This window comes from Callithrix jacchus, chromosome 12 (genome assembly GCF_049354715.1).
Source record: "Callithrix jacchus isolate 240 chromosome 12, calJac240_pri, whole genome shotgun sequence".
NCBI lineage: Eukaryota > Metazoa > Chordata > Mammalia > Primates > Cebidae > Callithrix > Callithrix jacchus.
The window spans coordinates 124,526,219-124,541,656 of NC_133513.1; the positions used below are offsets into that span (position 1 = coordinate 124,526,219).

At 52.4% G+C, this 15,438-nt stretch overlaps 1 protein-coding gene across 1 annotated transcript in view; it reads right to left on the reverse strand.

Moving 5' to 3' along the window:
* The window catches only part of TCERG1L (transcription elongation regulator 1 like), a 225,301-nt gene that overhangs the window by 166,922 nt on the left and 42,941 nt on the right, over positions 1 to 15,438 (reverse strand). Inside the window, exon 4 of the mRNA XM_017963285.4 lies at positions 6,529 to 6,717. Coding sequence (XP_017818774.4) covers positions 6,529 to 6,717 — 189 coding nt within the window. The remainder of the gene's footprint in view (positions 1 to 6,528; positions 6,718 to 15,438) is intronic.

Genomic DNA, 15,438 nt, shown 5'->3' on the forward strand with positions numbered 1-15,438 from the left:
TGGCATCAGCTGCCCAGGGTTCACAGGACTTTCAGCCTGAAGGTTTTGGATTCAAGAGAAATTTCATTCCCTAAGATTGTGGCGACTGGGGTGTGATCACCTCACTGTCTGCCTGAGCTTCCCCATTAGAGACTCCGGCTAATGTCGAGCCGACCAGCATGTTGAGGGCGGGTGATGTGGCACTCGCCGTGCTGAAGGCTTCCTGGCGATGTGTGTCTGTGTGTTGGGATTGGGCTGGGTGGGTGTGGTGAACAGCTGGGAAGTAGGGAGCCATCCCTGCACTGTCTCATAGAGAAGACAGAGAACTGTCCAGCAGCACCCAGAACAAGGTTGGGGAGGGTCCTCAGGGCACAGGATGCTCTTCACTCAGCAGAGAGTCAACAAGAGGGAGCTTGGTCCAAAGAACTGCTCTTGGCACCAGGGACTCAGTGGCAAATAGATATGGGAGAACCCTGCCCCTAAGGGTCAACATGCCAGTGGGGGAGAGAAAATAGGCCAGAAATGGACCCCAAAGAGAACTGCAGGTGATGATAAACGCTGAAAAGCAAACACAACGGTGAGGAGAAGGAGTTCATTCCAGGGGGCACCTCACATGGGAAGACTGGGTCAGGCCAAGTGCTGGAGCTGAGGCCTGATGGTGACCAGCGCATGTGGCACCAGATGGGGGAAAGTGTTCAGGCAGAGGGCCTGGCAATTCGAAGGCCCCAGGGCAGCCCTGGCCTCATAGGTCAGGGAGCCACCTGCCGGCTGGTGTGGCTGAGGCTGTGGGGACAAATGGAGGGCTGCTCAGAAAGTACGGGTGTGGGTGGGGCCACGCAGACAGCGACCCCAGACCCCAGAGGAGCTGGGATTTGTTCTAAGCTCTGTGGGAGGCAATCACTGGATTTTTCTTTTAAAAGTTGTAATTATTTATTTATTTTTATTTACTTATTTATTTTTAGAGATGTGGTCTTGCTATGTTGCCCAGGCTGGACTCTAACTGCCAGGCTCAAGAGATCCTCCAGCTGCAGCCTCCCAGGTAGCTGGAACTACAGGTGTGCCACTGCACCTGGCTCCTTGGGGGTTGTAAGCAAGGGCAGGTTTGCTCTGACAAAGGTCCTTGGGAAGTGAACTCTGGCTCCTCTGCAGAAAACAGGGTAGAGAGGAAGCAGAAGTACTCGCGAGTGCCTCGGTCCATGGGTCTTGTTGGTTTGGACCAGGCGGGTGGGCGAAGAGAGGCAGAGGCACTGTGGACTCGGCATAGGTCAGGAGGAGGATGGCAATGCCGCGGGGCTGGGCAGGAGGCATCAGGATGACCTCTGGAGTGAGGCAAGGACTCCCAGGCAGATCCGGCGAAGTACTGAACTGGAGAGTCTTTGTGGGAAGGGGTGAAAAACGTTTACTTGAGAGACCACAGGAGAGGCAAGTGTTTTTCTTCTGATTTCTATAAACAGAAGCATGGGTTGGGGCATCAATACTTCCTTATAGAGAGGTGAGGCTTCAGGGTACATTGGAAAGTGGAGGAGGTTGTGTCCATCAACCTGGAGCTCCAGCGGGAGCAGAGGCGGAGCTGGAGGCAGGCCTCATTCCTATCCATGGAGCACTGGGGGAGAGCAGGCGCCAGGCTGGAGAGTTCTGTGTAGATGCCCCAGGTGGCACCAGCAGGGTGTGACTCCTGAGAGGATGGTGCTTCCAGCAGGAAGGAGGGGACAACTGAGTCTGACCTTTCAGGTGGCAGGGTAAGTCCTAACTGGCAGAAGGGACAAGACACTCTATGACTTCATACAAACAAATGCTGCGCAAAGTGAGTGTGATGGTGCCGCCACCGCACACTCCAGCAGAAAACACGTGCCTCGGCGAAAAGGCTGCGGATGATCCCCACACTGTGTTAACACTTATGTGCCATTAAAAAAACACTAAGGTATGCAATATGTTGTCTAGGGAGCATGTATATGCATGTGGTAAACATATTTTTAACAAACAGCAAAGGAATGACTGGCACATCTTCAGGGGACTAGTCACCTGTGGGGTGAGTGGGAGGCGAGGCCAGGGGCCGGGCCTGGGGACTGGAAACACGGAGTTTCTTAGGCTCAGAGGGAGACGCTGGGTGTCTGTTGCATCAGCATTCTCTACACGGCCTTATACCTGCTGGGTGCACATGATCTGTTTTCATACTTTCTCTTCAAAGAGAGGGTGAATTGGAGCCAACAGCAGAGGTGGCTGAGGTGGCTGAAGTGCAAGGTGTTTCTCAGGGACGGCAGCAGGGAACGGAGCGACTCAGAAAGAACAGGAGGTCCCGGGAGCATCCTTCTCTAGACGATTGAGCCAGACTTTGCTCATAGGAGTGACTCCCTGTGAAAGCAGCTCTGCCCTTTAAGCCCAACAATGGGGCCTCCATTTAGGAAAGTCCGCACCTCACACGCCTCAGTGGAACAACGCCAGCTCAGAGACGTGTAGGTGCCTTCTCCATAAGAATTCACTTGTCAAGGGCCACGAACTACGCAAAGGGGTCCTGTTGCTTTGTTTACAACCAGTAAGTTTTCCCTCCGTTAGAAATGAACACGTCTTTCCCGCACCAGCCGAGGGGTTTCAGGAATCTTGAGGTGCAAGCAGTTATGCCGCTACAGTATTTTTGTCTCTGGAAATCTTTAAAATGTTAATATGTATTGTGACACTTTTGATTATAGTGGAGGAGGAAACAGTTCCTGGATGATTTAAAAAAGACCTTATTCCCAAATGTCTGAATGACTGTTGTTAGAGACGCTGTTTTAGCATCTGCAGATTTTGCTAATGAGGAAAGCCGACGGCCACATGAAAGGCGCCTGGTAGAATTCTGGCGTGGAGACTTTCTGACTTGTTACGTAGCTTTGCCAGTAAGTTACCGAAAGAACAAAAAAGCAGTCACTTCCCAGCTGTTCTGCAGCGGGACAAAACGCTAAATTTACGCCATTAAATAGTTCTCGGAGCAAAGAACAGGTGGCAAACGGCTTCCCAGGCAGACGCCCTTTTCATATCTGCGTGCGGTAGTTACCTGCTCTACCAGAGACGGAAGTACTCACTCATGTTTCACTCTTCTCACCTGACACTTCAGTCACCTGGGCCGAGTTTTAAAAAGAAATACCGTCTTTCTTAGGAGAAGAATCACTCTGGCAGGGTACGGTGCCTCCCGCCTGGAATCCCAGCATTTGGGGAGGCCAAGGCGGGCAGATCACTTGGGGTTAGGAGTTCGAGACCAGCCTGGCCAACATGGTGAACCCCTATCTCTACTAAAAATACAAAAAATTAGCCAGGTGTGGTAGCTCACACCTGTAATCCCAGCTACTAGGGAGGCTGAGGCAGGAGAATGGCTTGGACTCGGGTTACAGAGGTTACAGGGAGCCGAGATCACACCACTGCACTCCAGCCTGGGTGACAGAGTGAGACTCCGTCTCAAAGGAAAAAAGTTCGTGAGTGAGTGAAACAGGAGCAGGCTGTGCCTGGCCTGTCAAGACACCACAGGGAGCGTGGTCCCTGGAGTCAGGGGAATTGCTGTACTGGGTGCAGGCAGGGTGGGGATGGAAAGACACAACCTCCGCTAGTGACCTGCTGCCTGGCAGGGGCCAGCCTGGTAAACAGACCCCTGTGAAGCGGAGGCAAAGGGACACCCCATCCCGTGGGAGCACAGCAGGGACCAACCATGCCACCCGTGCTGACACCACTCTGAAACAGAAGCCTGGTCCATGGCTGAATCTCGAGCTGGTCACGGGGCTCTTAAGTGTGAGGTGGCATCTTACTTGAGCTGAATCTCCTGCAAGGCACCTAATTCAGTGCGTTCTTTATGACTGTGGGTTCTTTCCAACACAGAGCCTGTTTCCTTCAGGGTCAGGCTACTGGCGCATGACCTCTCCCAGATGAGCTCATCCGCGCCCCCAGACAGCTTTTCAGGGTGTCTTAAGTGGAGTTCTAGTAATACAAACCCAGGCTTCTCCACAGAGCCACTGCCTACACTTTGGGCCAGACAATTCTCCGCCACGGGGGCTGCCAGGGGTTGGAGGATTGTGGCATCTTCCCTGGCTTCTCCCCCCCAGGCCCCAGGAGCAACCCTCACGTCATGACAACCGAAAAGCACGGACAGTCACACTGCCAAACGTCCTCTGGGCTGCAGAGTCGCCTCTGGTTGGGGAGCTCTGACGTTACTGACTTTCCTATCAAAGCCAAGGATGTGAGCGACACAGTCAAGCTCATTTACATAAAGTGGGAGTCATCCTCCAAATAAAAACAGGATTCTTCTTCTGTAGATAAGTGAAACATCACATCCTTCTATAAAATCCTTTGAACGTAAAGCGAACTTTGGAGTCACCTGGGTCCTTGAGTCCATTGCACCTGCTTTGCACTGATGTCCTTCTATTTCCTCTCCCCAGGGTGGGGACCACTCCCTCCACGGGATGGCTCATCCTCGTCCTGCCCCTGCCCAGTTCATCTATTTTAAGGGGTGTCAGAAATTTCCTAGGGGGCTGCCTAGGCATTGACTGAGACTGCCCATCAGAAGAGCCGATGCCATGCTCCCCCTCATTCTGCGGGGCTCTTACGGGGGGGGTTAGAAAACAGCCCAAACGGCCCTGAGAGGCCAGCTCTCTATCCCTCAATGTCCATCAAGTCTTGGTTTTTAGAAAGTACCCCAGGGAAATGTTAGGATGGTTTTCCTTGTGGGCACAGCAGCCTCGCTCACACGTCCAGAGAAGGCTGTTAGGACAGCACCTCCAGGCACCCCGCCTCCCGATGGAGCCCTCACCAGGGGTGCCCCTGGCAGCACCGCACCCACCCGTGAGGCCTGGGACAGGCCATGCTGCTCACAGCCCAGACCTGCTCATCACCGGTCCAGACACCGCCTCCTGATGGTACTTCAACTTCAACCTGCACCTCCTCCTGTGGGGCAGGGTTTCCAGGTCGGGTGGGTCAATGCCAGCCCGGGGAAGGCAATTTTAGGAGCTGACTTCTGAGTAACAGCCCTTTCATCTTCCTGCCAGCCCATTTTTCCAGTCGTCTACAGGACGGATGACGGTGCTGCTTGTCTTGTTCTAACTGAGTGCACATCAGAGGAGATTTGATCATGGAGCCTTATGAAAGTAAACACGCCTAATTGTTATGTCACCTCATAAATCATGTAAGAGATACGGAAAGTGCAGCTGCCCCTGAGGTACACAGCTTTTGGCACTAAGATTAATTTTCTCTGAAAACAGTGAGCTACCCTTAATACATGTCGAGGGACTGGTAGGTTTAACCAAATTCTTGACACAGCCGTAATTTCTGTTCCACACCGAGATTATCCATGTGTCTTATTTATTTTCTCCACACACCCAGATGCCTGTTCACTGACATGCTGAAACAGAAATACGATTTTGATCTTGAGAACACAATATCCTGCTTATCAACTAATTCATCAAGCCAACATCGAAACAGCCAACGCCGAAGGTCCGTGGTTGAAAAGCCCGTATCAGATTACTAGCAACGAGTCCACAAAGAAGCTGGAGAGCAGTGGAGCAAAGCGCTTGTCACCTACCGTAAACTCGGACGTATATATGTATGTGCGTGTGTGTCTATGCCATGGTGATACATTTCCCGACACTGATTATCTGGCAATTAATGATGGCAATGCAATCTTCCACGGAATTCTCTTCAAGTTTTACCATCTCACATGAAAAACTAAAACCAAAATAAGAGAGTAAATCCTGAATTCTGAGAGTTGGCACTGCCAGTCCAAATTAATGGAGCTGTCCTTGCTGCGTTTGGACAAGCAGGCATTTCACAAAGATGTCTGGGCCCCGATGCGTGCAGGGTTACACTCAGTGGACAGACACGTATGCCTGTGAACATGTAGGAACAGCAGAGCTGCACATGGGCCCCGGGGCCCCCCATCTGCTCCAAGTGCCTCATCAGTGCCTCTTACACTTCTCAGGACACCACGACGGACACCCTCCCAGCCCGTGCCCTGAGGAATTCTCAGAAAGCAAGCACACCCACTACATAGATGAGTTCAGATGTTTTTGTGTCGGCCCAAGCCTCTGGTACTCCAGGCTGTCATGACAGTGGGACCCTGGCCCCTGTGTCCCACACAGGACCAGAAGGCAAGCCAGGTATGTGGCCTGGGGGGATCCGCGTGCAGCTTGGCTCTGGGCTCATGCACCAGGCTCCGCTCCAGCACGCAGTCCCCTTGTCCTGTGCAAGAAAATCACAGCATCCTGGGGCTCTCACACTCCCTGGACACATGCATGACCCCCTACACTCCAGTTAGAAAGAGAAGTCTCAGGTCCTCAAACAGAACCTTTCACCGTGCCTTTACAGCAGGAAGTGCCAGGGTGGACCTGACCAGGTGGGTCAGTGGAGTCAGATGCATTTGCTGGGTCTGAAGTCAAGCAAAGCCCAAACGACCCCAGCCCAATGCTTCCCCCTCAACCAGAGCTGGGCTTTGTGTCCCACAGTGCCTGGGCCAAGGCCAGTGGCATCTAACCAGGAAGCCTTGGTGCACACTCGAAGGCAGCACCGGGCATCGGGACTGCGCTCCGAGCCTACCTGAGAAGGGGGACGTCCGGAGGGGTATTTTGATGGGTGCCAAGGTCAGGAAGTGGCGCGGCTGCACATTGGAGGGGGATGGGCCCCGGAGGCTCTCAGGGTCCACGGAGACCATGGCAGCGGCGGCAGCAGCAGTGGCGATGGCGATGGCGGGGCTGCTGGTCGGCTTGAGGCTGTTATGGCAGCCACCTGCAGAAGAGGGATACAGAGGGTCAGCAAGGGGGTGCCCAGGGCCACAGGTGACAGATGCCCATCTCACTACAGCAAGATCTCAGCCTCCAGAAAGCAGGTGAGGGGGGCACCACCCCTCTTTAATGGAAGCCCACAGTATGTGCCAGCAGCTGCAGAACAAGTGCTTGCCATGAGCTCTCCATCTGTCAAACGCTGACACGCACCCTGCACACACACAGGGCCATGTGATGCTCAGTGAGCTGCAAGGCTGACATTACCGGGAACGAGCCAGGACCCAGGTGCCTTACAGAGAAGCCACTTGGCCCTGGTGTCCGTGTGTTAAGTACCTAATCAGAAATGACCCCAGGACTGCCACAGACGAGAGTGGGGGTGGTCTGGAAGAAGGGGCAGCTGTGGCCAGGGTGAAGAGAGGTTTCCAGAGTGCACAGGCTCAGCTGGGCCCAGCAGGGAGTGGCGGTCACCAGACCAGCTGCTGCAGGGGAGAAACCCACACCCAGCTCAGCACGGGTCGCTCCTTGAGAGGAGTCAGGCTGCTAGCTTGGAATCCAGAAGCGTCTGAAAGTTTGCTTCTCACTCTGCCTTTTCATTGAAACATTCTTTCTTTTAAAAGACTCCTCAGTTCCCCAAATACATGTGGTTTCTAAGAAGAATTTTGTAGGTGGCATTTTATATGGATGGTGAAAGCTTAGTCTGGCCAGCTCTGGACAGCAATTGGAAATATGTTTTAACAACCTCGATAGAATTCACCACTCTGGGTCTGGCACGTCCTGTCCTGTGTGACCCATCCACCTGCCCAGTGCCTTAGGAAAGAGGTGTGGAATGAGGAGCTGGAAATATCAGTGGAAGCCGGGCAGCTGCACGAAGGATGGTGCCCAGGCATGGGATGGTCAGCAGTCAGTGTGGTCCCATCAAGGAAGGTCCTTAGTGCCACAGTGGATCCAAGATCCAGTAAGTACATAAAACAAGTTAAAAATCGTATACAGTCCTACAATGTACCGTCATTCAGTCACCCAGGCTTTATTTAGCTGACAAGGCCAAGCACTTTCTAGCTGTAGCTCTTCGGGACAGAGTAGTGAACCAAACACTGGGAAGGCTGGTCTTCGGGGAGGGTTCCTCCTGGGTAGGGAAGGGGCAGAGTGCGCATTCTTCTTGTTGATTTTTTGCACTTTCCAGGCTGGTGGGCACGATGGGAAAGCAGGGAAGGGGTGTCTAGGCTTGGTGTGTGGGCCTCAGTTGTGCCTGGGGTGGCCAGGAAAGTCCTCCCTGGGAAGCAACAAGTAGGTAAAAGTCTGCATGAGGCGAGGTACCCCACTGACCCCTAGGGAAGGAGCAGGCCTGCAAAGGCCCTGTGGCTGGTGCCCATGTGGTGCCCTCCAGGAGCAGCAAGGAGACCAGCAGGGCTGGGGTCCAGCGTAGAAGGCGCAGAATACGAGAGATGAGGAAGTGCAGGGTGGCAGCAGCCAGGCTTTGCCTGCAGACACAGGACACAGGCACAGGTGACTTAGGTTTTACTCTGAGTGAGGTGAGCCATGGGAGGCAGCAGAGCCTGCGGATTCTCGTCTGAATGTCCTCATCCTGCCTGCCTTACTGGAAACAAAAGCAGGGGACCGCGTTTGTTTCCGGATGGGCTCAGTGCCACACCTATTGAGTCCCTATTTCAAGGAAAACATCCAGATGAGAGCTAGAGATCTGGAGGCACATAGAAGGTACTCAACACTACGATGTCAGATGTGGTTAAAAAATAGAAGAAAGTCATGATAATGAACATATCTAGACGGCAGAATTATGACTGATTTTCTCTCCTTTTTTTCTGAATTGCCTATGATGGGCATATGCAGATATTTTAAATTAAATATAATTTGTTATAGAGCAGTTTTAGGTTTACAGAAAAACTGGGTAAAAAGTAGAGAGAGTTCCCTGCCAGACCCCTCCCCAGCCACCTCGCTGTGAACATCTGGCACCAGCGCTGTGCGTTTGTTACAATTCACGAGCTGATGCCGCCACCTTATCACTACCTACGTACATGTGTTCACTGGGGCTCCCCCTTTGTGCTGTGCATTCTGTGGGTTTGGACACAGGCACTGTAGGACCACACAGGGCATTTTCACACCCCTAAAGCCCCCCTGTCCTCTGCCTGCCCACCCCTCCCTCCCCGCAGCCCCTGGCAGCCACCGGTCTTTCTACAGCCTCTCTAGCTTTGCCTTTTCCGGAAGCCTGTTCGGTTGGAACCAAACACTATGTAGCCCCTTCAGACTGGCACCTTCCACTTGGCAGCATCCATTTAAGGTCCCTCCACGTCTTCTCGGGACTTGGTCGCTCATTTCTTTCTATTGTTGAATGATGCTCCACTTTCAGGAGGTGACACAGTTTAGAAGCACAATTGTTGGATGTTATGGTAAGACTGTGTTTGGTTTTTTAAGAATCTGCCAGGTGGTTTTCCATGGTGGCCGTGCCGTGTTGCACCCCCGCCAGCAGTGAACAAGAGTTCCTGCTGCTCCACAGCCTCACTCGCACTTGGCGATGTCAGTGTCCAGATGTCAGCTGTTCTAAAAAGTGTGTCGTGGAATCTGCTTGTTGCCATAGACAGATTTGAAGTCGGAAAAAAGAAGCACTATTCAAAATGTGTCATCTTGATAATACAACACTTTAGAAAATTTATAAGACACAGTAATGAGGTGGCTGACAATGTCCCTCCTGACGTCTCCAACAACACTGCCCAGCTTTTGTTATATGGCAGTTTTCTGGCCTGGCTGTGTTGGAAACACATCACAATCACAGCAGATCCGTCACTTTGTCATGAGATGCTATAAAGTGAACACTTCCTTTATCATTAAATGGCCTTCAAAAGACCCATTCTAAACCACAGCTTTGTATGCCAAAGAAGGGACATGCCACACACATTTGCCATATTCCATTACCCACCCCCTTCATAAAGGGTGCTGTTCTCATAGGCAACCCCTACATACACAACCCTGCTTGCAGGCAGGTTCCACACGGTGTCATATGTGGCTGTGTGTGCACACTTGCACTATGTAAGCACACCCCACATGCACACACCACGTGGTGTGAGGAGGGAATTCTGCATGTTTTGATGCACTGGAGAGCCCTACACAAATATGCTCACAGTGGCTCCCCCTCCCCAGGATCACTGTCTGCATGCTGCCTCCCAACAGCTGTTTCCACTGGAGTCTGACCCCTTGCTTGCCTTGCTGAGTGTGCCTCTGCGTGAGCACAAAATTTAACGTCCTTCCTGGGAAGCTGCTTCCAGTTGATGAAGGAAAAGATGATATCAGAATGACCTGGGGAGTTTTCCAAACCCCAGGAACCATGGGAAGCTCCAGAAGGGCAATGGAAGAGTGGGAGGGAAGGAGAGAGGGTAGGAGGGAGGCCTATAAACATGCAAAGCCCTTCAGGCCACTGTAACATCTCCCCTGCACCCCTGCCCTGTGCCCGAGTCCTGCCCACCCAGAAGCCCTCCCTAGTCTCAGCCCAGGCTGACCTTCCTGCCAGGGATGCTCCGACTGTCACCCTGAAGCTCCTTCTACCCAGCAGAGGGGTCAGCAGCAACACGCTCTGCCTTCACCACTCAGCAGTCCTGCCGGAGCACGGGTGCACAGGTGTGGTGATCAGGCCGGAGCTGTGGGCTCCCGGGTCAGGGGTTGGGTAGGTGGGCAAGCCCCCCCCCACCCATAGGAAAGGTCAGACCGCTACAGGGTGTGGTGCAGGTGCAAACAGATAAAAAAAAAGCTGTTCAGGTTAGTACTTAGTACACAGATTGGTACCTGAGGAGTTGGGCTCCTGGTTCACAGCCTGAGAGTGATACTTCGGGCTTGAACTGAAGGCAGCACTGGGTAGGTCTCAGGGGCAGCTGCATCCTCACACCAGGCTCATGCTTAGCCAGGCATGGCAGGCTTGAGGGAGCAGCAGAGAAAGGCTTGGGCCCTGGGGCCACTCACACCCCCAGCACATCTGCACCCTTGGTCCGGGGCACCTTCCTTCTCAGCTCTCACTATCTGAGGCCTTGGGCCGAGGTCCTCCAGTCGCCTGTGCTAAGACCTCCTTGTGGGAGGACAGGGGCAAGAGTGTAGAGGCAGCTCCATGCTCTGACTCAGTTCCCAGGGCATTCCCACTCCAAGTCCTCTCCAGCTCCACGACTTCAGGGCCCATAAAACTGCAGGAGTCTTTTGTTCCGGGAACCCTGACAGTGGAGGACCCCACATCTGCGTTTGCAGCTGTGTAGGTCTCTCTGGCTCTACACCTGTGTGCTAGTCAGTAGGGGAAAGAGAACGGGGAGTGGGCACATGCTCGGACTTCAGACTCTCACCTGTCCCAGCCCAGCATGAGACCCCAGCTTAGTGCCTTTGGTATTGGGTTGCTGCTTTAATGGCTCCTCTGAGGCTCTGCAGCCCAGTTCTGCCCCTTGGCTTACCTCTCAGCCCCTGAGAGAATGAGTGCCCTGCCTGGAGCATCCCCCAAAGGTCCCATGTCCACATGGGCTGCCAGACCTCCCAGGGGAGGCCAGGGAGCCCCAAAGATCTGTGTGGGTGAGGCTCTCCCTTTCTTCTCCATGAAGTGCTGCTGACCACAGAACAGATGCCGTCAACGTGGGCTGTGCTGTGAACACGTGACCTGAAAACCTTCATGTGAAATGCAGTGTGTCCCAGTGAGAAGGGGGTGACTGCGAACCTTTTAGAGAAAGGTCTACCGTGGTACACAATGTTCCCAGCATTGCTGTCGTCATTAAGAACACAGGACCAAACTTCACAATCTCGGGGAGAAGCCACCTCATAAAATTTTTCTAATGATCTCAACCTCTTGTTTGAAATGAAGATGGCCTTTAAAGATGAGTGAAAAGGTGACTAATGGTGTCTTAAAAGAAATAGGTTCTAAGCTGAGAGCGGCTTGTATATGAAAGTGCGAAAATATTTTCATCACCATGTAATGTTGTTGCACAAACTCATGGGTCAACTAAATAGAAAAATAAATAAGTAAACCTTCTTACTGCCTCTTCAAAAACAAAAAAACCTGAAAGTATAGTTCTTAACCTGCTCGGAGATCATATGGTTGCATATGAACATTTTTAACTCTGATCCATCCAGTCACAAAGTCAGCTGAGTGGTATCAGCGAAGATAGAAAGTTAATAATCATATGGACAGAATGAGTCACATAATTGGTAGCTGAGACTGAAAGAAGAGGTCCTGGCTCCAGGCCCTTGTGAAGTGTGGTGACAACCCTCAGAACTGAGCACCTGCAAACCTCAGATTCAGTTCCAAACCACCAGGATAAAGCGAAGGTTTGCCGTAAAGCCCGTCAAGTGAATGTCTGATTTTCTAGTGCACACCAAAGCTATGTTTACACTATGCTGTAGTCTTGAATTATGTCCAAAGAATGCACATGCCTTAATTTCAAAGTAGATTATTGCTAAAAAAACATCAGAGACCATCTGAGCCTTCAGTGAATTGTTCAGCCAGTGGAGGGTCTTGCCTCGATGTTCATGGCTGCTGACTGACCAGGGTGGTGGGTGCTGAAGGCTGTGGCAATTTCACAAAAGAAGACAAAAGCAAAGTCTGCTACGTTGATTGAATGATCCTCTCGGGACAGATGTCTCTGTAGCATGTGATGGTGTTTGACAACGTCTTGGCCACAGTAGAGCTTCTTTCAAAATCAGAGTCAATCCTCTCAAACCCCACTGCTGCTTTAGCAACTCAGCCCATGAAATATTCTAAATCCTTTGTTAATTCAACAATGTTTACAACATCTTCACCAGGAGTCGATGCCATCTCAAGAAACCACTTTCTGTGTTCACCCATTAGAAGTAACTCCTTATGTGTTACAGTTTTATTTGTGACTTCAATAATTCAGTCACATCTTCAAGCCCCACTTCTAATTCTCGTTCTCTTGCTGTTTCCACCACGTCGGCAGTTACTTCCTCCAGAGACGTGTTGAACCCCTTGAAATCATTCACAATGGGTGAAATCAACTTCATCCAGACTCTCATTAATGCTGCTATTTTGACCAGAATTATGAATGTTCTTAATGGTGTCTAGGATGGCAAATCCTTCCTAGAAGGTGTCCATTTATTTTTCCCAGACCCATCAGAGAAATTGCTATTAATGGTAGTTACAGCCTTATATAAATACAAAACATATCTCTTAAATAGTAAGACCTGAAAGTTGAAATGACTCCTTCACTCGGAGGCTGCAGAATGGATGTTGTGTCAGCAGGCATGAAAGCAACATTCACCTCATCCCATCAGAGCTCTATGTGACCAGGTGCGTTGTCAATGATTAGAAACATTATGAGATCTTTGGGGTGTTGCTTTTCTGGCCAGAAACCTCTGTGGCTGGTGGCACCTTTGCCTGAGTTCTTATCCTGAGTCCAGAAAGAATGAGGAACAGACAAATGGAGGGTGAGCAAGACAAAGAGGCGCTTAATTAACTGTTAGAGCAGCTCAGAGGCTCTCAGCAGAGAGAAGGCCCTGGAGTGGGTGGCTCCTTTCCACAGACAGATTATCCTTATGAGTGTTCCGCTCTCAGCATAGAGGAGGCCCTGGAGAGGGTAGCTCCTCTCTGCAGCTGGTTGTCCCTACATCTGCTGTTCTCTGCAGAGGATAACTCTTCTCTGCAACTGGTTGACCCTACATCTGCTGCTCTCTGCAAAGAACAACTCCTCTTTGCAGCTGGTTGACCCTATGTCTGCTGCTCTCTGCAGAGAACAACTCCTCTCTGCAGCTGGTTGTCCCTACATCTGTTGCACTCTGCACAGGACAACTCCTCTCTGCAGCTGGTTGACCCTACATCTGCTGCTCTCTGCAGAGGACAACTCCTCTCTGCAGCTGGTTGACCCTATGTCTGCTGAGAACAACTCTTCTCTGCAGCTGGTTGTCACTATGTCTGCTGCTCTCTGCAGAGGATAACTCCTCTCTGCAGCTGGTTGTCCTGGCATCTCTCTGTCCTCTGCTCTGCTGTGGCTGAGTCTGGGGCTTTTATAGGCCTCAGAGGGGAGGAAGTGCCTGCCAATTGGACCATGGGTGGCCATGAGTGGGCCTGGAAAAGGCTTCTCACCTGGAGCCCACCCCTTCATGCCCAGAAGCCTATCTGCCTCCTGCCACCACCCATGGGTGCCCAGGCCGCTCACACCCAGGAGTACCCATAGGCCAGTGCTGAGCTGCCACCAGCCCCATCTCAGCCTCCCACACGTGCTTATTGGTGGCCAAAGTCTGGAGAGGCCGAGGCAGCAGGGCACTGTGCATCAGCACTGCCCTGAGTGTGCACGCAACTGGCTGGACTGCAACAGCACCCAGGTTTGGCCCCAAACCCACTTTAGGATCAGGGTAAGCACTGGGAGCAGGGAGAGGCCGGGAGCAGGAGCAGATATCCACAAGCCTGGGCCCTGAGAGCACCAGGAGGCTCAGGCCCACAGCTGTGACCTGGGTGGCTGCAACTGAGCCTGGGGAACTCCCACCCTGCCAACTCAAGGTGGGTCAGGGCTTCTGCCTGTCTCCAATGCTGCAAGGTGAGCAGGCCCAGCTGTACCCTTCTCTGCATCTCCCCCTGCAATGGTGGCAGCTCCTGCACAAGTGAACCCAATGCTCCTGGGGCTGGCCCCATAAGTCCTGGCTGCACGTTTGGATGGGTGCTCATGGGCTCCCAAGACATGGCAGGGAGTGAGGTCAAAGCTATGGCAGAGGCTCCAGGCCTTGGAGCAGGTCCTGCCCAACTGTGCAAGGTGGAGGTGGCACAGTTGGCTTCCTTAGGGACACGGCGCACAAGGGAGGCCTGGCCATCACTGCTGCTCCCACCACCACTCCTGCTGTCCTGTCCACCTATGCAGTTCTCAGCAGAGAGGAGGCCCTGGAGAGGGTAGCTGGGTGAGGGTCTCCAGGCCCTCGCCAGGCCCTTGCTGGTGTCCAGGGCAGGGATGATGTCACTGCAAGTTCCCCCATGGTCCTGGTGGCCAGGGGTGGCCTGGGGCCTCCCATTACCCAGGTCACAACCCTGCCAGGGAGCGTGGCTCTGGGAGCAAATTGCAGTCCCTGGGCCCAGCTGCCAGGAGTGCCAGGCTCAGCAGTGGGAGCAGGCATTTCCAAGCTTGTGGGGGGCAAGGAAGGGGGATTCCCATGTTCTAATACCATAGGAATGCCTTTCTCCACAGCCAGGCTTGGGCAGTTGGAGTGGCCCAGGGAGGGCTGGGCTCCTGCCTGCTCTGTGGAGTGGGAGACCCTGCTGTGCCCCCCTGCTGCAGCCGCATCTTGGCAGCAGTCACTCTAGATGGGCTGCTGCTGCCATCCGTAATATTGTGATAGGAATCCTTTTTTTTTTCCTGAGCAGTAGGTCTCAATAATGAGCTTTAAATATTCAGTGAGCCATGCTGTAAACAGATGTGCCGTCACCCAGGCTTTGTTCCATTGATAGTGCCAGGAAGAGTAGATTTGGCATCATTCTTGAGGGCCTTAGGATTTTTTGAATTGTAAATTAGCCTTGCCTTCAACTTACAGTCACAAGCTGCATTAGCCCTAACCAGATAGCCATCTGTCCTTTGAAGTTTTGAAGCCCATCAGTGACTTCTCCTCTATAGCTACAAAAGTCCTATCCATATAGTCCTATCCTCTTCTTCCGACAGAGGACTGTTTCATCTGCATTGCAAATCTCTTGTTTAGTGTAGCCGCCTTCATCAATGCTCTTAGCTAGGTCTTCTGGATAACTGGATGCAGCTTC